Source organism: Pelobates fuscus, chromosome 1 (assembly GCF_036172605.1).
Source record: "Pelobates fuscus isolate aPelFus1 chromosome 1, aPelFus1.pri, whole genome shotgun sequence".
Lineage (NCBI taxonomy): Eukaryota > Metazoa > Chordata > Amphibia > Anura > Pelobatidae > Pelobates > Pelobates fuscus.
This window is the reverse complement of record NC_086317.1, coordinates 256,570,628-256,595,005: the sequence shown is the minus strand read 5'-3', so window position 1 is coordinate 256,595,005 and position 24,378 is coordinate 256,570,628. Positions and strand designations below refer to the sequence as shown.

Below are 24,378 nucleotides of genomic sequence, written 5' to 3'. Positions count from 1 at the left end.
GGGAGAGACCCGCGGCCGCCATCTTGGAGCCTCAAACCCACTCGGTATGCCTCTGCTGAGATCTACATCTGCTCTGAATCTCCAAGGTAAGCATTGTTTTACTCATATCATTGTTTGCATATGTTTATGTTAATCCACCTGTTGCCACAACCAGTTGGTCACTCATATTCCCTTACTATTTCAGATTTCTATCAACTCACATTACTCTCAACCAGGCAGGGGTCCCCACAGAAAGTCTCTGTTACTCCTGTGGTATATGTGCACTATAGGGCTCAATACCCTGTGCTCCCTGGGGTAGAGCCCCATAAAGGTGCTGCCTATCAGAGCTCTACTGTTGTAACCTCTGTATACTGGGTGCTGCCCAGACTTAAAGCCCAATACACCCTGCAGGGGTGATATATATATATTTTCAGTACTGCTGGTACTTATTGTTCCTGAGCTATTCTACCCTGCTGGGGCCCTAGTATTTTTATACTATTCTCGGAACATTACCCTGCTGGGGTTATATATCTGGTACTGCTGGTACTATAACTACTGTAGGATACTCTCCTACTATTGACCCCTGCCTTAACTGCCCTCTTACCAGTGCCAAGTCCTTGCCAAACATCATGGAAGACTCACAACCTACTCAAGTGGATTTTCAGTCCATGGTTAATGCAGCGTGGTCGCTTCTATGGAAAAGGCCCTATCCCACATGATGACCATTCAACCGGAACGCTCCAAGCCACGCCAAGACACTGAGTCTGAGGACTCTGAAACCCAGTCTAAGGACGACACCCGGGCTAGTAAACGCCATTGGAAAGGGGAGAAGGACCCCAAACCGAGCAAAGGCAAACAGCCCACTAAGAAGAGCAAAACAACGGCAGCCGTCACCCCTGCTCCTCCCCAAGTATTATCCTCAGAGGAGGAGGAAGACATTGATGACACTATGGCCATCTTGGATGAATGGCAAGCTAACGCGTCTCAATCCGACGACGACGCCTGGGGCTCAGAATCTAAACCCTTTCATACAGGGGATTCAGATTCATTCGCTGCCGAATGGCAATGGACAGGGGACAACACCCTGCCACAGGACGAGGCTATTCTGGACCCCATGGGCCAGACGCTCTTTGACCCACGTAACATCAGACACCCCCGCTCGACAGAATGGACACCTCCGGAACACCTAGCTAAGTTTATGCACCTATGGATGCGTAAACCTATGGACAAGGTAGTTCGCAACCGACTGAAGTCGGAATGCCCCCGCCCTTCCCTACCAGATCAAGTAGCTATGACACCTGAATTTGACCAGGTAATCACTACCTTCATGAGTAGAGGTGGTCACAACCCCCGCCGCAGGTTGGAGAGGGGATTCAAAGGAGTCCAAGACAAGCTTCTCGATACCTCCGAACCCCTCTCACGCATCATGTACCTGGCAGACGATGCCTTCCAACGTGTAGACCAATTTGATGCCGACATGGTCAGGGAATGGGCTCACGATATCCGCGAATGGGCTCAACGCGGTTTTTGTTTCCTCGGAAACGCAAATGTGGCCCTCTCATCTGAGAGGCGTAAGGCAGCACTTCTCCGCATAGACGGGAAGTTGGTGGAGTTGGGCACCAAAGAACTCGGACCTCTGGCACAGGGCAAATTATTTGGAGACCCTTTCCTAAAGGAATTGAATCGCCATGTCAATGTCTTTACCTCACTAAGTAAAGCTCAAACCTCAATGAGGAGGGTCTTCAGACAATACCCCCCAGGGGTGTTTTTGGACGGGCTTGCCGTTTCTGGCCATCAGGCCCCCTATCCTCAAGACCGCAACCCTTCTACCCAGAAACAGAATACCGTCAACCTTTCACCTACTCAAGAGGTTCTGACAGGGGATGCAGTACCCGTGGACGTGACAGATCCCGCTTCGCACCAGGTAAGCTACCATCTACCTACGACCACCCTGCATGCAGGCCGTCTCTCTCTTTTCTTTCAGAACTGGACGACCATTTCGTCAGATGCTTGGATACTCCAGATGGTACAGGGATACATCATAGATTTCGTCAGCACACCCTATCAAGAGTTCCCACCACGACCGCTCAACCGTTCGACAGAGGACTCCAAACTCATCCAAGCTGAACTCTGCAACAAGGGGGCAATAGAGCCCATCCCGGACTCCGGAGGATTCTTCAGCAACATTTTCTTAGTAAAAAAGAAAACAGGAGACCTCCGACCAGTCATAAACCTACATACTCTCAATGCCCACATGGTCTACCGCCACTTCAAAATGGAGGGAATTCACCTATTACGGGATCTCCTACAAGACGGCGATTGGTTCACAAGATTGGACCTCAAAGACGCCTACCTTTCAGTACCGGTTCACATCGACAGCAGACGTTTCCTCCGCTTCATGTGGAACGACCAACCATGCCAATTCACTTGCCTCCCTTTCGGCCTCAGTTCGGCCCCATGGTGTTTCACCAAACTGTTGAAGCCGGTAGTTACTCATCTGCGCGCAAGAGGAATTCGCTGCATTATATACCTGGACGACCTCCTAATCTTCTGCTCCGTCAAATCAAGACTCAGACTACACACACGTTTTGCTGTGGAACTCCTAGAATCCCTAGGGTTTACGATAAACCATCAGAAATCGGCTACAACTCCCAAACCATACTGTTCCTGGGATTCGAAATCGACTCAGTCTCCAGCACGCTCAGTCTGCCGACAACCAAGATCGCAGCTATTCGGAAGGAAATCCGCAAGACGATCCGATGCCAATCTGTTCCCCTACGCAATCTAGCTCGGATTGTGGGCCTCCTATCGGCATCCATCCAAGCCATCTACCCGGGTCCACTCCACTACAGGGCAAACTACTGGCAGGCTCCTTCGCCATACGCAGCCTAGCAAGGGACAAATCAGATTGTTGCATTCTCCTAAGGATGGACAACATCTCGGCCGTCCGCTATATCAACCGCCTAGGCGGAGCCCGCTCACGACTCCTATCCGAACTCACGAAAGAGGTGTTCGACTTCTGTCTCCCACGCAACACTTCCCTCAAGGCGGAATACCTCCCAAGGGAGACGAATTTCACAGCCGACTGGTTCTCTCACCATTGGAGAGATGGCAGCGATTGGATGCTGGATTCAGAGATATTCAATGCCCTCTCGCGAAGGAGAGGACCCTTCCATCTAGACCTCTTCGCATCCCGCAACAACAGACAAACCCCAGACTTCTTCAGCTGGCTCCCAGATCCAGAATGCAAAGCAGTGGACGCTTTCCTACAGGCCTGGCCGCCCTTTGGCGCCTACGCATTTCCCCCATTCGCTATGATAGCGAGGACTCTCCACTATCTGAAGTTACACCAGATCTCTCTACTCCTGATTACCCCCCTATGGCAGAGTCAACAGTGGTTCCCGGACCTTCTGGCACTATCTTACGCAGACCCGCTCTTACTGCCGTCCCATCCGACTCTCCTCACGGATCCGAAGGGGAACCCTCACCCGCTAATAATGGAAGAGAGACTCTCCCTGGTGGCTTGGACTCTTTCCGGGGCACCTGGCGAGTCGGCGAACTATCGCAGACTGCTAGGGACCTCTTATGGGATTCATGGGCACCGGGGACGAGACTATGCTATCTCTCTGCTTGGACCTCCTGGTCCTCTTGGTGCTTGGAACGGGACCTCGATCCACTTACGGCACCTATTCCCACCATCCTGAACTTCCTGTCGTCGCTTTTTGCAACAGGGAAATCTTATAGAACTATTAACGTAGTTCGATCGGTGATCTCAGCGGCCCATATCCCTATCCAAGGGATTCCGGCGGGTAAGGATCCTATGGTATGTCGACTACTGAGGGGCATGCGACTCAAACGTCCTCCGGCCCCCAAATACACTCACCTATGGGATGTGGACCTCGTCCTCAACTTCTTAAGAGGATGGCCGCCTAACGACAAACTCTCGCTCCGCCAAATTTCAGCCAAACTGACGATGTTACTTTGCCTAGTTTTCTTTCGTCGGGTATCCGACGTTTGAGCCTTCGAAGTCAATGCCTTTTCCATAGGTCCTGAAGGGGTAACCTTCCATGTCTCCCGATGCACCAAATCAAACTCTACCGCCATTTTTTACCCCTTTTTCGTCACGGAGCCTCAATTATGCGTGGTCGCAACCTTACGCAGGTACGTGACGGCTACCGCCTCTCTTCGCCCGACTCCCTCCGGTCAACTCCCGATTTCCTATGTCAAACCTCACAATCCAGTTTCCTCTACCACTCTCGCTAGATGGGTACGCTGGATCTTGTCACTGGCAGGCGTGGACGCCACTTTCGGGGCTCATTCGGTGAGAGGTGCGGCTGCTTCTTCGGCCTACGCAGCCGGAGCATCACTATCAGATGTCCTACGCGCGGCTGACTGGTCCCGCGAATCCACTTTTCGGACCTTCTACTTTAGACCGAACTCCTGCGCTGCGTTTTCCTTGTTACATCAGCGTTAAAAATTCAAAAGCCTCCTGTCATGTAATAAAATTGAAAATTATGCTAGCTTTAGTGTACTAATAATCTTAATTTTAATAAAGACAGGAGGCGAGTATTTTGCGAGATTATTAGTACACTAAAGCTAGCATAATCTTCAATTCACAGATTCTGTTGGGTGTCACTACCAAACAACACCCCAATATGTGTTCAGCAACATCTCCCGAGTACAGGGATACCCCCCATGTATAGGTGTGTTGGGTTGTTGGGGGGCTAAAAGGCCACACTTGGCAGGTACGCATATCAGTTTCCCAGCTTGGAATTTTGACATGTAGTCAACCTGCATGCATGTCCTATTTGGGACATTTTTGAAGCCAGCCAATGTATTTTACCCCCATCAAACCATATATTTTTGAAAAGTAGACACCCTAGGGTATTTCACATGGTGGTATTTTTACACTTCCCATGCACTAATTCTACCACCAGGCTTTGTCAAACATTGAGTTAGTAATTTTTTTTCTGTTTTTTTTTTTTTAAAAGTAGACAACCCAGGGTATATTTTTGAAAAGTAGACAACCCAGGGTATTTCAATGGTGGTATTTTAACACTTTTCATGCACTGAATTCTACCACCAGCCTTTGTCAAACTGTTGGGTAGTAATCTTTTTTTGTCACACACATTGTACTTTAGGCATGATTTAACAGATCCTGTTATGTGTCACTGCCAAACACTGCCCAATATGTTCAGCAACATCTCCCGAGTACAGTGTTACCCCCCATGTATAGGGTTGCTGGGTTGTTTGGGGGCCAAAAGGCAACATTCAGAACTTGTACATGTCAGTTTTTCAACTTGATATATAGGTATGCTATGGTCTATCTTCAGTTGGACATATTTTTGCACCCCCCAGTTAATGTTACCATCATGACAGTATATATAGTATATATTTTTTTTATAAAGTAGACATCAAAGGTTAAAGAAGATGGGGTGTTTTGACTTCTTTCCCCCCCAAAGAAAGTGTAGTGGTAATTTTTTTAATTCTGGTTTTTATGCACACGTCATCTGGTTTTGGCCAGCTGGTTATGTGTTACTGCCAGAAAACTTGTTAGACCAAATGAGCAGGTAGCAAATGTACATTTAGCAGCAATCTTTAAACTGACTCCTGCAAATAGAATCTAACTGGAGATTTGGGGGAAGGAAATTGACTAACAAAAAATGTCTGCTTTCCAAAGAAACAAAAAATAAAATAAAATTTCAGGAACACTTCTTACAACTGTTCTGTGTGGTACAGCTTGAAACATGTTCCTACACACAGTCCTGGTTTCAAAGGGCAATCAGGACAGTGAAAAGGGGTGTCTGTCCTTTCCCCGTTTTTAAAACAGACCCGGCAACGTTTCTGGGTTTTTTTTTCTAGCAGTTGGCGGTAACTTAAAAATAAAATGTCTGGACTCAGCTTGTACCGTTGTTGGAACTTGTCCATCTCCATAAATTGTTAAAGAAATTATTTTCAACTGAAATTGGAGAAAGGTGGTTTTCCCTGGATTATTTTTTTTAAAAAGCAAAAAAGAGTTGTGGGTTGCTATCTGCATCAGATAGATAGCCACCTTTTTATACCATGCTTTGGTTTTTCATAAAATAAGATATGGCTGCATCAGCTGATCAGCCAAATCAACACCCCCCATGTACTTATTATACGCCCTGATGCAAACTCTACTCTGCCCTGGACAGAGACGTCTGACATGCGTTTGTCATTGATGGTGTTAGCATGTTGACATCCTTCCTGTCCCTAAATTTTAGTGCAAGCACTTCAGCTTTGCGAAGTGCTTTACATTCGCCTTTTTTAAATTTTGCCTCTATAAGAGATCGTGGAAAGTCTTTGGATTTTTTTCTGGCAGTGCCGCAGGCCAGTGTCTGTAAACCATAAAGAGTTTTAAACAGATGGACACTACTATAAAAAATATCCACATAAAGGTGGTAACCTTTATTAAACAAGGGGTTTAATAGGTCCCATACAAGTTTCCCACTTGTCCCCAGGGAGTCAGGACAGCCAGGAGGGTCCAGTTGACCATCTTTCCCCTCATATACACGAAAGGCAAACGTGTCACTACTCCATACTAATTCTTCTTGACCTCTCAGCGGCCTTTGACACCGTTGATCATTCTCTCCTTCTTCAAACTCTTCAATCGCTTGGTCTCTGTGACTCTGTCCTCTCATGGTTTTCCTCTTATCTCTCCCAATGCTCATTCAGTGTCTCTTTTTCTAATGATACCTCCTCCCCTCGTCCTGTCTCGGTTGGAGTCCCCCAAGGCTCTGTCTTTAGTCCCCTTCTATTTGCTCTTTAGACTGCCTCTCTTGGCAAACGTATTACCTCTTTTGGACTCCGCTACCACCTGTACGCTGATGACACCTAGTTTTATCTCTCCTCCCCGGACCTCTCCCCTGCCAACATGCAACGTGTCACTGCTTGCCTTTCTTCCATCTCTGACTGGATGTCCTCCCGCTTTCTGAAACTCAATCTCTCTAAAACTGAGCTCCTTGTCTTTCCTCCTCCTAATACTGATCCTCCTCTTTCGCTCTCCCTTCAAGTTTGTGCTACCCACACCAGTCCATCCTTGCAAGCACGCTGTCTTGGCGTCATACTTGATTCTGGCCTCACCTTTAAGCCTCACATCCAGCATGTTGCCAAATGCTGTAGATTCCATCTTAAAAACATAGCCTGCATCCGCCCCTTTCTTGCACCAGATACTACCAAGGAGCTTGTCCATGCTCTAGTAATTTCCCGCATGGATTATTGTAAACCTCTCCTAATTGGTCTTCCCAAAAGCCGTACTGCACCGCTACAGTCCGTAATGAATGCTGCTGCCAGACCGATTTTCCTCTCTAGTCGTTTCTCTCACACCTCACCCCTTTGTCAGTCCTTACATTGGCTTCCTGTATGCTATAGGAGTCAATTCAAGGTACTAATTCACACCTTTAAAGCACTGAACAACTCTAGCCCCCCTTTATCTCCTCACAGATCCATAGGTATGTCCCTTCTCGGTCTCTCCGCTCTGCCCGTGACCACCTCCTGTCCGTTGTCCGCACCCGTACGGCCAACTCACGCTTGCAGGACTATGGAATAGCCTGCCTACCGCCATCAGACTCTCCCCTAGTCTTGCATCTTTTAAGAAGTGCCTTAAAACCCATCTCTTTAGGAAAGCTTATGGCCTCCCAGAGTAACCTCTACCTCATAAAGGGCAACCCACCTTATTTGACTGCAAAGTCCTGTCCTAATTGGTTTTACACCCCACCTATAGAATGTAAGCTTAATTGAGCAGGGTCCTCTTCAACCTATTGTTCCCGTAAATTCTTTGTAATTGTCCTATTTATAGTTAAATCCCCCTCTCATAATATTGTAAAGCGCTACGGAATCTGTTGGCGCTATATAAATGGCAATACTAATAATAATAAGTGTATCCACTTTCGCTCTCGCACAGTTTGTACAGTTTTATGCCATACCTAGAGCGCTTTGAGGGGATGTATTGTCTGAACCCTAATCTCCCTTTGTATTTCATTAGAGATTCCTCTATGGATAAATTTTGTTGGGGGGTAAAAACATCCGAAAATTTGTCCTGAAAATGGTCTAGCAGTGGGCGTATTTTATAAAGCCTCTCGTATTGGGGGTGATCTCTATGGTGACAGAGGGTATTGTCACTGAAATGTAAAAATCTCAGCAGTAATTCGTATCTGGCTCTAGGCATGGTTTGGGAGAATACTGGACTAGACATTATTGGGTTGGTGCTCCAGTATGAGCGAATCGATGGCTTCTTTATAATCCCCATGAGCATTGTAAGAGCCCAGAATTGTTTAAGCTCTGGGAAATCTGTGGGAGGCCAGTCATGCTCCCTGACTGTATAGTTACCTGGATTGTTATCAATAAATTGGGTAGCATACAAGTTAGTCTGGGAAGCAATCTCCTCCCAGATGGTATCCCCTAAAAATAGTTCCACATACTGCATTGGGGAGAAGCCATCCACATTAACATTAATGCCTGCGTTGGCCCTAAAAGGGGGGACGTTGGGCTCAGCTAACTGTGGAGGTACCCAGTCCTCCTCCACATTTGGCATAGCAGAGGAAGCACAGCTTCTTTCTTCAGCCGGCTCACACACAGATGACATGTCGTCTTGACTAGACGTGTCAGAAAACTGACCTGGGTCAAAATCTGATGCAGTGTCAGTGGTGTCAGAGTCTGACGCCAAGAAGGCATATACCTCCTGCAAGTTATATATACGCTGCATGTTTTACACACAACTAAAACAAATTACAAACACACACAAAAAAATTTATACCGTATATACTCGAGTATAAGCCGAGATTTTCAGCACATTTTTTGTGCTGAAAAACCCCAACTCGGCTTATACTCGAGTCACTGTCTGTATTATGGCAATTTACATTGCCATAATACAGACTGGGGGCTGTGTGCGGTTACTTACCTCTCCTGCAGCTTCTGTCAGCTCTCTCCTCCTCCGCGGCGGTTCGTTCAGCACCTCTGTCAGCTCCCAGTGTAAGTCTCGCGAGAGCCGCGGGGTCATAGTGCGGCTCTCGCGAGACTTACAGTGTGAGCTGACAGAAGAGCTGCACGGACCGGCGCGGAGGAGGAGGGGGCTGACAGGAGCTGCAGGAGAGGTAAGTGCTCTCTGCCAGCCCCCCTCCCCCCCACTGAACTGCCAATGCCACTGGACCACCAGGGAAGGAGAGCCCCCCTCCCTGCCATGTATCAAGCAGGGAGGGGGGACGAAAAAATAAATAAATTAATAATAATAATAATAAAAATAAATAAATAATAATATAACAACAAAAAAACTAAAATAATAATAATAAAAAAAAATATTAAAAATGCCCACCCCCCACCAAGGCTCTGCATCACACTCTGCATCACACACACACACACACACACACACACACACACACACACACACACACTGCAGTCATACACACTGCACTCATTCATACACACTGCACTCATTATATACACACACTGTAAATAAATATTTAATTAATATAATTTTTTGAGGATCTAATTTTATTTAGAAATTTACCAGTAGCTGCTGCATTTCCCACCCTAGTCTTATACTCGAGTCAATAAGTTTTACTAGTTTTTTGGGGTAAAATTAGGGGCCTCGGCTTATATTCGGGTCGGCTTATACTCTAGTATATACGGTACTTTTTTTTTTCTACTAAAACAGACTAAACAGCAATCCCTAAACTAACTCCTGTCACAAAAATCTAATGAAGATTTGGGGGAAGGAAACTGACCAAGACAGACATTTTTAAAACAAATTTAACCCTTTAAGGGAAAAAAAAAAAGTACACACAGTACAAATGCACTGCTGTAACAGATCTTGCAGGGAAGGGATTAAAATTATTTTTTATTCACTTTAGATACTGTAAAAAAGCTCTGGAACACTTCTGCTGCAACAAACTATCACGATCTCTGTCTCTCTCGCCTCACAAAACGCCACAGAGGAGAGAGGGGCAGAGATCACTGTCAAAGTGAGTGTTTGTAACAGCCACTTTGACAGCAGCCAATTGTGAGCAATCGCGGATCGCTCACACGCCGCAATTGGCTGTTACTATCTGCCTTGGATGTTTGGCAGATAGTTACAGCGTTATACAGGCGGGAGTGATCTTTGATCGCTTCCCGCATCCCGTTTTTCGCAAACGCACGTTTTACCGCTGACGGCCTGAACCGTCAGCGGTCCTGAAGGGGTTAATAGATGGCATGTTATTTGTTTTCCAGTACCTGGGAAGAGACAACATGGCAGCAATCAAAATATATCCAATTATAATTTGATTTGTTTTATCTGGAAATGTTTTGAATAAAAACAATTCTGGTGTCAATGTCATTTAGAATCAATCAAGGTTTTCAATTAAATGATGTATAAATCGGTCCCAAATTTTTAAGTCTGGAACAAAAATGGGGAAAAGGACCCAGCCTGACCACATCCACGCCATATTGGCATTTTCATTCTATACTCAGTCTAAATAACTTTTTCTCCAACAATTCCCTAATGTCTTTTGACAAAATACAATTTGGATGAATTTATTGTCTCAGAGTATGGTGTGATCTCTTCTAAACTCCAGGAATGCTTTGAGATTTCAGAGCTGGATGGCACATATACCAAACAGGACAAATAAAATGCTGAAAAAATGTATCTCAGTGAACCAGATGGGAAACACTAATCCCTATGCTGTTCATATATATCACAGAGGATTACCACTAAAATTGATTTGATAGTGGCGTGGGAGAGAGATCTAAATACATCAGTATGACTTGGATGATTGGTTGAACACTACATAACCTGCAAGGAATATCGCAGTGTTCTAATCATCAAGAGAACAACTATAAGATAGTTTACAAGTGACATAAAGTGACATAAAATGAATATTACCATTTCTAATTTAATAATATTCTATTTCAAATTTTCACAATTCCTACATACTATGTACTTAAACCCTACAGTATACACAAATAAAAACTGTCCACTAACCATCTCATTAAGATAAAAAAATAAAAATACACCCACACCCCGACACCCTAAAGCTTGATCTGAAGACTAATCCATAGCAGGGTTTTTTGTCAAGGTAATGGACAATACTTCAGGGCGTTTAGGTTTCTCATCTATGGTCAAATGTCAAAGTAGCATATCTTCTCCCTAACTTCAACTGCAGAGGTACTAAAGCAAACCAGGACAACTAATAGATTACTGGTTGAATTCCAGGAGGCAGAAAAGAGTCAAATGCAGGATATTCTATGATACCGTCTAAATAGAGGATTTAATACGTGATGATAAACACAATTACAGAAAGGTCTACCACATATATAAGTGAACATCTCATGTGCAGAATACCTTATAAGTGCTTTACTGAAATCCTTAAAACAGTAGGCTCATCATTTATTTGTCTGTGAAACTATTCGTTAAGCATAAGCAGAATGGCTCTGAAATATTGTAGTATTGATGTAAAATGCTATGAAACAGCTTCTAGTATGTTTTGTTTTCTGAAACCGTTAATAAACAACTGAAAACAGAGGTTTGCAGACGGTGCACTTCAACGAAATATGCCCCCCATTGGATTGCATCAATAAGATCAGAGCAAATGATAACAGATGAATCAGAGGCACTTAGGGATTTATCATAGGCATTCAGGAGAGAAGGCAGGTAACTTTTTCTTTTGTTTTTACTGTATGTATTGTGGCTGATGTGTACTGTGGTCGTTGCGGCCGCCCAGGAGTGATGGGAGTGAGCGCAGGACTTATCTTTTTGTATCAATAAGATCAGAGCAAATGATAACAGATTAATCAGAGGCACTTGGTGTAGCCTTTCAATCAGAAAAATCATATAAAAGAGCTCAGTGACCTGAATGTCAAACTGACACCTCAAATATATCATACAATCTGTAAAAGGCAAGATCTACTATAATATGCAACCAGTGCATATGAACATGCATCAGAGCTCTACACAACGGCAACTGATCACGGACCATCATGCAACAGTTCCACTACCAAGCATAAAATTCAGACACCTAATTTCACTGTGACTAACCTGCATTCAAGTGGCACTCTTTAATCTGGAACTGTAGCTCATTCTCATTGGGGATGTCCTTCCATGTGGCCAGGAAGACTTGTCGTTCTGCAAGAGAAAGGGTTTACATTAAAAGGATTCTTACATTAATATCATGACAGAGTCTTTCATGCAGTAACCTGAAACAGCCTGGGCAAGAAGAGATAAGTACATTTTCTACATATCTGCTCACCTAATCACTTGGCAAACATAATATATACATGGGTTTGTTGAAGCTTGACACATTACAAATAGCAGAGTCTCTTTAAGTATGAAAGTATGATATTGTGACAATGTGTGCAATATTCTGCAGCAACTGCAGCGGTTCCATCGGACACCTATCAATCAGTAACAATGAAGGTATTGGGAAGACATCCCAAAGCTACTTTCAAGTCAGATTTTAAGTATGCAAATGCAGGAGAACAGTTACAAACACTACTGTTCACATGGGTGCTTTATCAGGAATACACTTAATATACCCAGGGCCGGCCTTTGCTAGCATGCAATAACACACTCCATCCCCACACAAAAAAACAAACATACATAGAGATACACAGGTACAGACATACAAAGACAGATACACATACACACAAGTGCATTTACCAGTTAGTGTCTGCAGATACAAAAGTAATCTTTAGACATGTCAAATGGCAGCAAGGCAGGGATGGACTGACAGCCTTCTGAGCCCCTGGCCAAAATTAACTATTGGGCCCCTTGAGATATATATATATATATATATATATATATATATATATATATATATATATATATATATATATATATATATATATATATATACACATACACACACACACACACACACACACACACACAAATATAGGGAACAAGAGGCAAGCACTCATGGTCTTCTGGTTACTTTAAAACGATATTCCTTTTATTTCATTGTTTAAAACTTGATCGACGTTTCAGCCATCGTGCATGGCTTTCATCAGGATCTCTTACAGAGAGCTGTAAGAGATCCTGATGAAAGCCATGCACGATGGCTGAAACGTCGATCAAGTTTTAAACAATGAAATAAAAGGAATATCGTTTTAAAGTAACCAGAAGACCGTGAGTGCTTGCCTCTTGTTCCCTATATTTGTGTATATTATGGCATTGGCTTAACAGCACCAGGCAAAAATTCACATTGAAGTGTGTGTGCAAGGAGATAACAGGACTTTATATCTATCTATCTATCTATCTATCTATCTATCTATCTATATATATATATATATATATATATATAGAGAGAGAGAGAGAGAGAGAGAGAGAGATATCTATCTAGCTAGCTAATATATATAATTTCTTATTATTATTCAAAATGTTGGTTCTTGCACATACATGCAAAAAGGCAAGCTCCTACACACATCTCACTACAGACAGTTTACACGGACATACACAAGAAGCTCTCTACAGACAGTTCACTGACATGTACACAATGTCACTACCCACAAGCTCACTGACACATTCACAAGCTCACTCACAGACACACAGGCTTACTTCTGAAAAATCACTACACACAAGCTCACTTACAGACATTCAAGCTCACTATAGAAAGATCACTACACACAGCTCACTACATAAATCTCACTTCTCACAAGTTCACCAACAGACATTCAAGATCACTACAGAAATAATCACTACACACCGCTCACTACGCACACCAAGCTCAATACAGAAAGTTCATTGACATATCCAAGCTTACTACAAACCTCTAACTACACACAAACCCACGAAGCTCACTATGGACAGCTCACTGACACACACACAAGCTCACTACACACAGCTTGCTACAGAAACCTCACTGACACACACACACAAACTCACTGACACACACACGTTCACTAAACACAAGCTCTCTCACAGACACACACGTTCACAACAGAAAAATCACTTCACACAGCTCACTACAGACAAGCTCACCCACAGACATTCAAGATCACTATAGAAATAATCACTACACACTGCTCACAACAGAAAGCTAATTGATATATACAAGCTCCAAACCTCTAACTACACTCAAAGTCACACAGTTCACTGACACACACACACAAGCTCACTACAGAAAACTGACACACAGACACAAGCTCACTGACACACATACACACCTCAGTGAGACACACACCTCAGTGAGACACACACCTCAGTGAGACACACAAACACACACACAAGCTCAGTGACACACACAAGTTCAGTGACACACACACACACACACACTCACTGACACACACCCAAGCTCACTAAAAGCACACATCCAAGCTCACTAAACCCAGATTCACTGACACACACACACCCAAACTCATTAAACACTGGCTCAATACACACACATGCTCACTACATGCACACACAAGATCATACTGCAACTCACCATTTGCTGCTGTGGATGGAGAGCTGGAAGCCTGGAACACAGGCTGTTCCTTACAGCATGGCCGGGTTGAAGATGGGGCTGAGCTTAGGTGCTGCGGGCCTCTGCAGCTTGTGCTGCACATGGGAGAAGCTGACAGGGTCCCGTAGGGGTTTACCTTTGACTTCATAGAGGGGATGGGCTGAGGGAGGAGGACATTCCCCTCCTCTTCTACAAATGTAGAGCTCTCCTGCCACGGAAGTTTGAGAGACCAGGTATGAAAAGGTTCCTGCTGGCCTCACACTGCATTGCTGCCTTATTTAATGCTGGGCTGGTTGGGGAGATCCTTTGATCTCCCCAGCCCAGTCACAGCAGCTCCGGCCCCTGGGTCCATGACCGATGTGACCGAGTGGTCAGTCCACCCCTGCAGCAAGAAGTTGACCAAATGATTTGTGCAGTCCTTGAACATATGTCATATGCTTTTCTATATTCTGCTTTGTCCCTTTAGTATACTTTATTAGCTACATTCTACATTCTACATTCATACAGATTTTTCCTTTTACTCACTTGTCTTATCACAGCCTGTCTCTTGAAAGCTTTGAGCACTTTAAGTGGAATTTAAAATATCCACACATTTTATTAAACTGCAATAATGTTTTTCTCTGCAAAAACACATGAATTATTTTATTAATCCAGTACCACTTATAATCAAGGCAGAGCTAATTTTCTTCATCAAGGTTGGCTAAAGGAAGATCCCAAGCTGTTGCCGAAACACAGTTCTACATTAAGCAGAGATAGTGACAATGCATGACAGGTCCTAGACGTGTGCACAGGAGGAAATGTATATATTTCCATTTTAATAGACCGAACCGACACAGAAAGCACCTCATGCACATATATTAGATACCATCATCATTCTAGATATTACAAGTTGAGAATGAAGACAAAAATACTATACAACTAACTATACACATACATGCACAATGCTTTATAGTGTGTACAGAACACAACACCCCTGTCACTGAACAAATAGGAAGTGAAAATCCTAAGTTCTGCACTATGGACTTCCAATTTCTGTTTGCCCAGTGTCAGGGATGTTGTGTTCATGACACACTATAGAGCTTTGTGTATTATGTGTATAGTTATTTTGTGGAGTTTAAGATTGAGCTGTAAATGGGTACATCAGCTAGGTCAGGCAGTTGCATTTTGCTGTCACAATCAATGCTTCTGCTTGCTGTGTAATGCAGAAGGTCATTCTGACAGCATCACTGCAGTTTGTATCAAAGTGCTGAGTGTTTAAATATTTCATAGACTTGCCATATTTTATGAACCTGCAAGACGTGGCAATGTCCCAGGATCTAGAAAGTGCTTTTTAAAGAGATTTAAAAATGGCTGCTAAAAAATCGTTATGGATATAGATTACATATATATACACACATAACTATACAAACACATTTATGTGATCTTCTCTGGCAGAATCTGGACATAAACGTCTCACTCTGTCTGCAATTTGCGGGAGTTGAACACCAAACTGATAGCTTCTACCATTCTAACTCACTCTTCCTTGAGTTTATTTCTCAATGACATCGGGCAAGCGCCAACAGATGCATCTCCCAGTGCTTCACCAACATGACACACTTCCCATTAAAAGGTACACTCCAGAGCAGAGCTCAAATACCACATTACTAACCAGGCCTTAAAAGGTTACCAGCCACTAAATGCCTGGAGGGTCAATAGTACATTCACCACAGGTGACTTTCTACTCTCCAGGTCTGAAGTTTTATACACCATTGGCTTGTGGGTGAGTGGAAATTTTGAGCCCTGCTCCGAAATTTGGAATACAAACACGTATTCCTAATGATAGATTGTATACCAACTATTTTGATTATCAGCCCCGTCCTAATTAAATGGACAATCCAAACACTTAAAGCAGTTTAGATTTCTGAAGTGCTTTATGTGCAAAGAATGTGTCCACTTTGTTTTCATTTTACAAAAAGTGCAGATTTCAATATAAATAAACCTTGATACACCCCTATGGAGGTCAATGAGAAAACTAGCCCTGTTACTTCCTCGAGACAAGCAGTGCGCCTGCCTTGCAAAGACTTGTCATTGAGCTGCATTAGGAAGTCTGTGGAATTGGACAGCCACAGAGAAGAAAGGAAGCTTTTGCAACCTGTTTATAGATATAAAAATGTTGGATTTTTATTTTGTTGCCCCCACTCTAGCTTGCTTTTCAGGAAGTGGGTTTATATTTTCGGTGATTGCAGCTTATCCCTGGTCAGGGAGTTATTAATATGTTCATTGGGAGGTGCTTGTGGTTTGCACATCCCTCCTGTCTGGTGCTTTGTGAATGCCATGGTAAGCTGGTAACAGCACTTTGATTCATTGTGAAGTGTTGGTTTGCAATAAAATAGATTATGAACTGTGCCCACCTGAGTTTCAGGCCACATACTCCCTCACGGAGATCTTTCGGTCATTCTATCGGCTATAGTAATGCAAGGCGCCCCCCACATACCCCTTGCTTGTGATATGCATAACACCTGAGATAAATGTTCCATGGGGTTTACAACCTAGTGACAAATATGTCCACGTCCCAAGCATACTAAAGTGAGAATTCAAAGTGAATGTCAAATTTAAGGCCAAAGTAGCCAAACTGACAGCATAATAGTGTAAAATAATTTGTGAATTAACGTTAAAATAGTGGACCCTTAAGTGACTACTTGTAAATATTACTCAATTAGTACAATAAAGTGCTATGGTACAAATGTACAACTTGTACAAACACAAGTACAATGATAAAAGTTCGAAATAGTGACAAAAAATATATTGCCAACTCTTTAAAATGAAAGATGGTCTCTTACCCATTTTTCCATCCTCAACAAACAGCACGTGGAGAGGTATGAGACAGCTGAAGTAGAAGACATCAATGTTGTTTTTCACAGCCACCTATTATACACAAAAGAGTGGTGAGCTGAAAATTAGAACAGGATGATAGGCTTAAATCTCAAAGCATCATGCTGAAAAGAGAAACCCCCCAGGCTGACCTCAAAGGCTTGCAAGTTGCAACCATCCCTAAGACTCATTTCCCATCCAGGGTTACACAGCTACTCTGAAATCATGCTCTCATCCGGATGAATTAAAGTGACATTTGTATGTCTGTGCTGTTCTATAAATAATTGTATGCCCTTTTGGTTATCACTGACCGAAGTGTATTACAAGTGCTTGGCCAGATATTAATACAATATATCAACTCACTTAATTTCCATCTTTCAGTTCCCTTGGCAAACACACAGACATTATTATCATATCACGGTTTCTTGCCTGGAGACTACATTTCACACACTATATAGAAAGAATGGACAAAATAACAGAAACACCTAGCAATATGTGAATAGCAAGAACCTAGTAAGAAGCAGAGCCACCATTTGCCATCAGAACAGCTTCAATGCTTGTAATAATGTTTGACTAGTATATAAATACTGGGGTACTACACCATTATTCAAGAGTTAAAGCTTATATCCAACTTTGCATGAGAACATTACGCAACTTACCATAAATAGTTCAATGACGTATAAATCTGGTAAATTAATGAGGCTACTGAAGGCCTGAAGGCTCTTAACAGTGTGCATGGTGGCATGGTCATCACAGAATATTGGCAAATAACGGAACTGAGTTTTGCAACACAAAGTGCAGATGGCACAATAAAATAGCCTAATATTCATTATACAAATTTGCAAAGCAGGACATTATGGTAAACAAGATTATAAACGTTAGAGTTGGAAACATTCCTACAGCCTTCCTTATACTAAAATTAAACTAGGGCAGAGAATAAATGATATAAAGTCACTAAGGCCGGATTATTATTTTCCCCCCAAAAATGGTCCAGGTTTTAAGTCTTCATGTGTTAGCTTTAATACTTGTTTTGATAGGAGGTGTATACTGCTATAAAATCTAATTTCTAAATCATTGGCCTAGGTGGCTCATGTTATGTCAAGTTATCATTGCCCTATTATAACCCCGCTAAGGGTATGTATGTTTTAAATAAGCATTTTCCGTTATACATTACTAAGACCCTATAGGTTAGAATCTTGTATCTGTGGGTCCACGTGCCGTAATAACATAACCTTTTTTTGTTGATGCACCTTGGTAGTTTTATTTGTCATTGTGATTTAACTACATCCAAGTTCTTCCTTCACTCCTTTTTTATGTTATGTGTCTGAACACTTTTAAACAAATATTAAAACCAAAATAATAAGAAAAACTTTGAAAAGTATGTAATAAACAACCCACTGTGCAGAAGGAAAAGAGAAACCAGAGCCTGAGCCTGCTCTGCATGAATCACACTGATCAGACTTATTCGTTTCTCAAACTGTCAGAAAGTTAGCAAGGTGAAGAGATCTTTCAACTGTACATGTTTTAATCTGTCAGGTAGGCCCAAAGCACTTTCCAGCATTCCTAGGGATAAAATGGCCAATTTAGCAATGAGACAATATGCTGCTCTTATCTACTGGACAGTCTGACTATATTTAAAAGTACTTCAAAACCCATTAACAATAGTACTGTCTTAAATAAATTTAAAAAAAAAAGTAAAATAAAAATCTACACTTTAGCACACCAGCTATTTCTCACAAGCAGTACGGCACATGTTTGTTCCCCATGTTACTGGGCTCCAAGGGCCATTCATGAAAAATATTCCATACATCTCTGATCTGAGGATAATTTGGAGCTGGACAAGTTTCCCTTCCTCTGCTTCTGAAATAAATATGATCTCCTGCTATTCAGGCATCATCAAGTGCTGTGAGATTTGCTTGTACCTTACACACACACACACACACACACAATTAATACGGCTGAGTGTTTTGCATTGGATATCATGTGGTTTTACTAAGGTCTTGAATCAGAGATGTCCTGGTAGATCTCAGAGTTGGGAGTTCTACAACTTATACACAGGGTTATTCATTAAAAGTGTCAAGTGCCCAATTTTAAAGGGTTCCTCCAACCTCCATGACCAATTCTGGTTTTAGATGTGGTCATGGTGGTAGAAATCTGTATGAGCAGCATTTCTGCTTGAAACATTGCACATACAGAGATATATGCACTTTTGTGTTCAGGGCTAGCTAGTTACAACCCTGGCACATGTGATTTAGGAACTATATTCCAGGCTGCCTAATGTTAAATCTGTGCAAAAAATGTCTATATTCTGTGCACTTCATTGGTGCCCTCCCCACCCTGCCTCTATCAATTGACAGTTTTTTGTTTTTTTCTTATTAATTCCTTCCCTCATCCACCCTCACAAGAGCACGCACATGTGCTCAGAGCCATTGAGAACGGTAAAATGAAAAGCTTCTCTATGAAAATCATTTGATTGGACCTCGGTGAGGGAAGGAGTGTCAGACAGGGCATGGAAGGCAGCAGGGAGAGCTTAGCCTGCCACTGGATTCCAGGTACGCTTATTTATCAAGATTTTTTTTTTATTTTATTTTTTTAATACAGTCTTCATACCTAAAGTGGGGGGAGTGGACCCAGTGAATAATAAGGCATTCTTCATTAAATGCAATGTTTTTGGCTAAAACGGTTGGAGAAACAACCCTAAACCATAGTAGTCGAAAATAAAATAAAGGTGACTTAAAGAATTATTCCAATTTTTACTATTATAAAATTATTTTGGCAGAACATTCACTTTAAAGTCATATTGGATTCCTGACAATTCACACTTTAAATGTCGAATTAAAATGTTCAAACTGTAGCCGTAGTGCAGCTTCATCATGCAGAAAGATTCTGCAAGTAGAATTTTACATGTTAAAGCTTCCATATACTAAGAAAACAAAATTACCGAAAACTACTACTACTACACTACTTAAAGGGACACTATAGTCACCTGAACAACTTTAGCTTAATGAAGCAGTTTTGGTGTATAGAACATGCCCCTGCAGCCTCACTTCTCAATCCTCTGCCATTTAGGAGTTAAATCCCTTTGTTTATGAACCCTAGTCACACCTCCCTGCATGTGACTTGCAGAGCCTTCCATAAACACTTCCTGTAAAGAGAGCCCTATTTAGGCTTTCTTTATTACAAGTTCTGTTTAATTAAGATTTTCTTATCCCCTGCTATGTTAATAGCTTGCTAGACCCTGCAAGAGCCTCCTGTATGTGATTAAAGTTCAATTTAGAGATTGAGATACAATTATTTAAGGTAAATTACATCTGTTTGAAAGTGAAACCAGTTTTTTTTTCATGCAGGCTGTGTCAATCATATCCAGGGGAGGTGTGGCTAGGGTTGCATAAACAGAAAAAAAGTGATTTAACTCCTAAATGACAGTGAATTGAGCAGTGAAATTGCAGGGGAATGATCTATACACTAAAACTGCTTTATTTAGCTAAAGTAATTTAGGTGACTATAGTGTTCATTTAAACTAGCATTTCAAGTTCTTTACCGAATGAGCATTAGAATTGTAAATTGTAAGCATCACATCAAACTTCAAATATTTAAGTTTATTCAATTGTTGTGTATAGAGTTTTGTAATTCTGAAAACAGATATTGATTTTAATTCTAAACTACATGAGCTAAAATAAAAATGTGCGCCCCCTAAAAGTTTGGCCTATCTACCCATAATACTGGAGACATTGGGGTGTTCATTAAGTTTACAATATATGCAATATAAAATTATTATGAACTGAAAACTGAATTGCAAAATTCAGGACAAAATAGCCAATATGGAAACATTCTCTAGCTCAAGTACAGTAACAGGCTACATACTATAACATTTTCAAACGCAAGATCCAGGCCACAAGAGGATATCTGGTGAAACAGCTATCTTTTCTTAGACAGAGCAATGCTAGCAATTGGCAACTGGCAAGTTAGCCCTGGTGAATAGAAAAGTCATCCCTGTTGAGTATGCTATGGCTTGCTATGCAGGGCAACTTTTGAAGCCTGGATAGTAGCAGGACTGAAAAAACGTTTACTCCTCTGCCACGGTGAACTACATTTTGCAACTCCGTTGTCAATTCAATGTTTAGTAAATACGCCCCATGGATAATTCATAATTGAATTTTAGATCATGGAAATTTCCCTTGTTTGGCTATATGTAATAAGTGTACCCACATCCTTATAGATGGAATATTTACAGAAATGGAAAAAAGAAGACAATGTGCACAAACACGAATATATTTGTTCGGCATGCAACTATTTAATTCAGGCAAACAAATGATTACTAGAAACCCCAGCATTTGTAAAGAAAGATATTCACTGTGCAGATGGGGTTTGGATACTGAGGCACATTACCACCTGTATTCCTACCATGGAAAGAGCCACAAAGAAAAAAATGAAGTAGAACTGACATGCAGGAGATGGCAGAGTCACAAATGACATGTCTGGCATGGGTGGAAGACACTAATTGAATTTTGTAGATGCAACAGTAGCACTGAATTGAGGGAGCAGATGGCTCTATGGGAATACATCAACCAATACACCCAACCGAACCAATATTCTACACAGTGAATAGGCTCTGGTGTATGAGTGCCCCTGCCTTGGACAAGCATCCAGCATTTTCTTATTGCTGTGTATGCATGCAAATTCTACTGTTATTTGTCTCCTGTTGTGTGCAGTAAAACTAAACCCAGAAGCATCTCTGACATTACTTCTGCAAATATCCTGTGGAACAGTAATAAAAGTGCAAAGGTCACAAGAATCTGAGCTTTTATCTCATTAACCCAAAATAACGTGTGCATGAACCAATGAGCCTTATAAAAACGATGTTAAGTAGTACCTGAAGGTTGTTGAGTGGTTCCATTTTCATCACAGGCCCAAGAGTGTTTAGAGGAAGAGAAATATCAATGCTTTGGTTTGGCATGAGGGGTGTGTGGATAACCAGGGGGGCACTGGGAATGACTCCAAAGCTATAACAAAATAAAAAATGAAGAAGAAATAATATTACTTTGTTTGTTGCATGCTTAGGAAAACAGAGGAAAATAAATGTCCAGTCAGCCTAAATGCTAAAGCTATTGCCCATAATGCACTAGTGCTCAAATGCACCATTTGGTTTTAGAGAACATGCAATGAAATTATGTGTGTGAGATTCTTTACACTGGGTTATAACTGCACATCATGCAACTAGCAGACAGAGGCTGCGTTTCCAAAGTCACTAGCTAAACTACATATTATATAATGAATACCTTGTAAAAATGATTGAGTTTAGTTTTGTTTGCTTTCAAGTCAAGGTTGCAATATGGATTCTAACAATAGAAAGTCAGTAAATACAATGTTCATAGTTTTATGATCTTAGGCATGGTGTAGCAATCAAAGTCATTTCAAATGGAGATGGGCCAAGTCACTGTAGGCGCTCTAACCATTTAATATCAATATCAATTTATTGTAGTCTCCTATCACTGTCACTCTAGTTTTAAACCCTTTTCAAACAGTTTAACACTAAATAAGTGTGCCTGGAGACGTACAGCCCAGACCCCTACTAGAGGTATGGCACCCTTCTAGCCAACCACGTAGTGCTCATTTGCGGGAGTGGAATTTCATTGTAGACACCCTTGGTATCAAGGGAAAAGTCAGATAACCAGAACACAGAAGTGTAGTGGATGTAAGAACATTTATTTTTTTTAAACTTACTTACGCTGCTTCATTCGCCCCAGTAAATGTTACAATAGTGATTAACACATTGAAGGAACAGTATTGGAACAGGCTGTATTGCAAATGGAGGGGCAGGAGAAGCATATCTATAAGCATATATATAGCATATATATAGTTTTTTTTTTTTTTTTTTTTTAAAATAACAAAATGTTAGTTATTTAGTTATAGTTTATTACCGTAGTACACATGAAGTATGGCGCAGAGGAGGCTTATGCCCTGTTAGCGTCTGCCTCAGAGACAACAGACACTGCCTCAGAGAGTGACACAGGGACTATGTGCCAAATACTGCAGGACCATCATGAGAAATTGCTGATTCCCCTGATGCTGAACATGGCGCAGATGACTAGTTACCCCCTAAAAAATGTGTAACCAGACATCCCCAGAATTCACTGCCAAACCTGGCATACAGTCTGACCGGTCTGTCTATAATGCGCTGGATTGTATGCAGCAGTTTTCGGGGGATGATATTTTTGGGGAGATAGTCACGCAGTCACCACCAGTGTGCCAGAATTGAAACAATTCTAGGCACTGACAATGCTAATTGGAATAACTAAAAAGCCCACCATTAAAATGTATTGGTCTAAAAAACACATTTGCAATACCCCCATTTTTCCCAGAAAAATTTGCCACTATTTATACCCCCAAAAACATATTTCTATTGACGAATCCCACGTGAAGTATAAGGGAAGACTGGGGTTTAAACAGTACATCCCATCCAAAAGATCCCGATATGGGATAACATTTTATAAATTGTGTGAAAGTGGCAGTGACTATGTGTACACCTTCCATGTATGAGAGGGACATATAGCCACCATGATCCCCCAGGTTGCCCAAATATAGTAGGGTCAAGTGGGAAAATTGCCTGGGACCTAATCATAAGTTTACTAAAAAAAAAAAAAGGATATCACTTGTATATTGAATAGTATCCCACTTCTAAAAATGCTGTACTGCTTTGAGACCGTGGCCTGTGGCACTATCGTATTCCGGAAGAGTCGCACGGATTTCCCAAAGGCTCTAGCAGAAAAAAAAATAAAAAAGAGAAAGGGGAAAAGGGGGAGAGGGGGAGGAGTAACAGCAGCTGTCTGCCGGATGAACTGCTGGCACTAAAGTACTGTTATAAAAACGAGGTATTCATCCTAACCACCATCCATGGTGTATTCACTCACAAGGTCGCAGTTACCGAATCGTGTCTTTGTCTTCTCTGATCCTTGACCTCGGCTTGGAACTTGACTATTCTCTTCTTGTGTAGCCCGGTCATTCTAACCGGTATTACAAGTTTCACTCTCTGTGTTCTCTCTCTTTGTGGTCTGTCTGTGTTTTGGTTCCCGAATCAGTGACAGCGTTGCCCATGACATAGATGACTGGGTAC

At 42.0% G+C, this 24,378-nt stretch overlaps 1 protein-coding gene across 1 annotated transcript in view; it reads right to left on the bottom strand.

Annotated features, from left to right (window-relative positions):
• Positions 1–24,378, bottom strand: part of AP2B1 (adaptor related protein complex 2 subunit beta 1) — a 113,863-nt gene that overhangs the window by 17,370 nt on the left and 72,115 nt on the right. The window contains exons 19-21 of the mRNA XM_063456628.1: positions 22,138–22,267; positions 17,234–17,318; positions 12,011–12,097 (exon numbers count right to left, since the gene is read on the bottom strand). Of these exons, the coding sequence (XP_063312698.1) occupies positions 12,011–12,097; positions 17,234–17,318; positions 22,138–22,267 (302 nt within the window). The remainder of the gene's footprint in view (positions 1–12,010; positions 12,098–17,233; positions 17,319–22,137; positions 22,268–24,378) is intronic.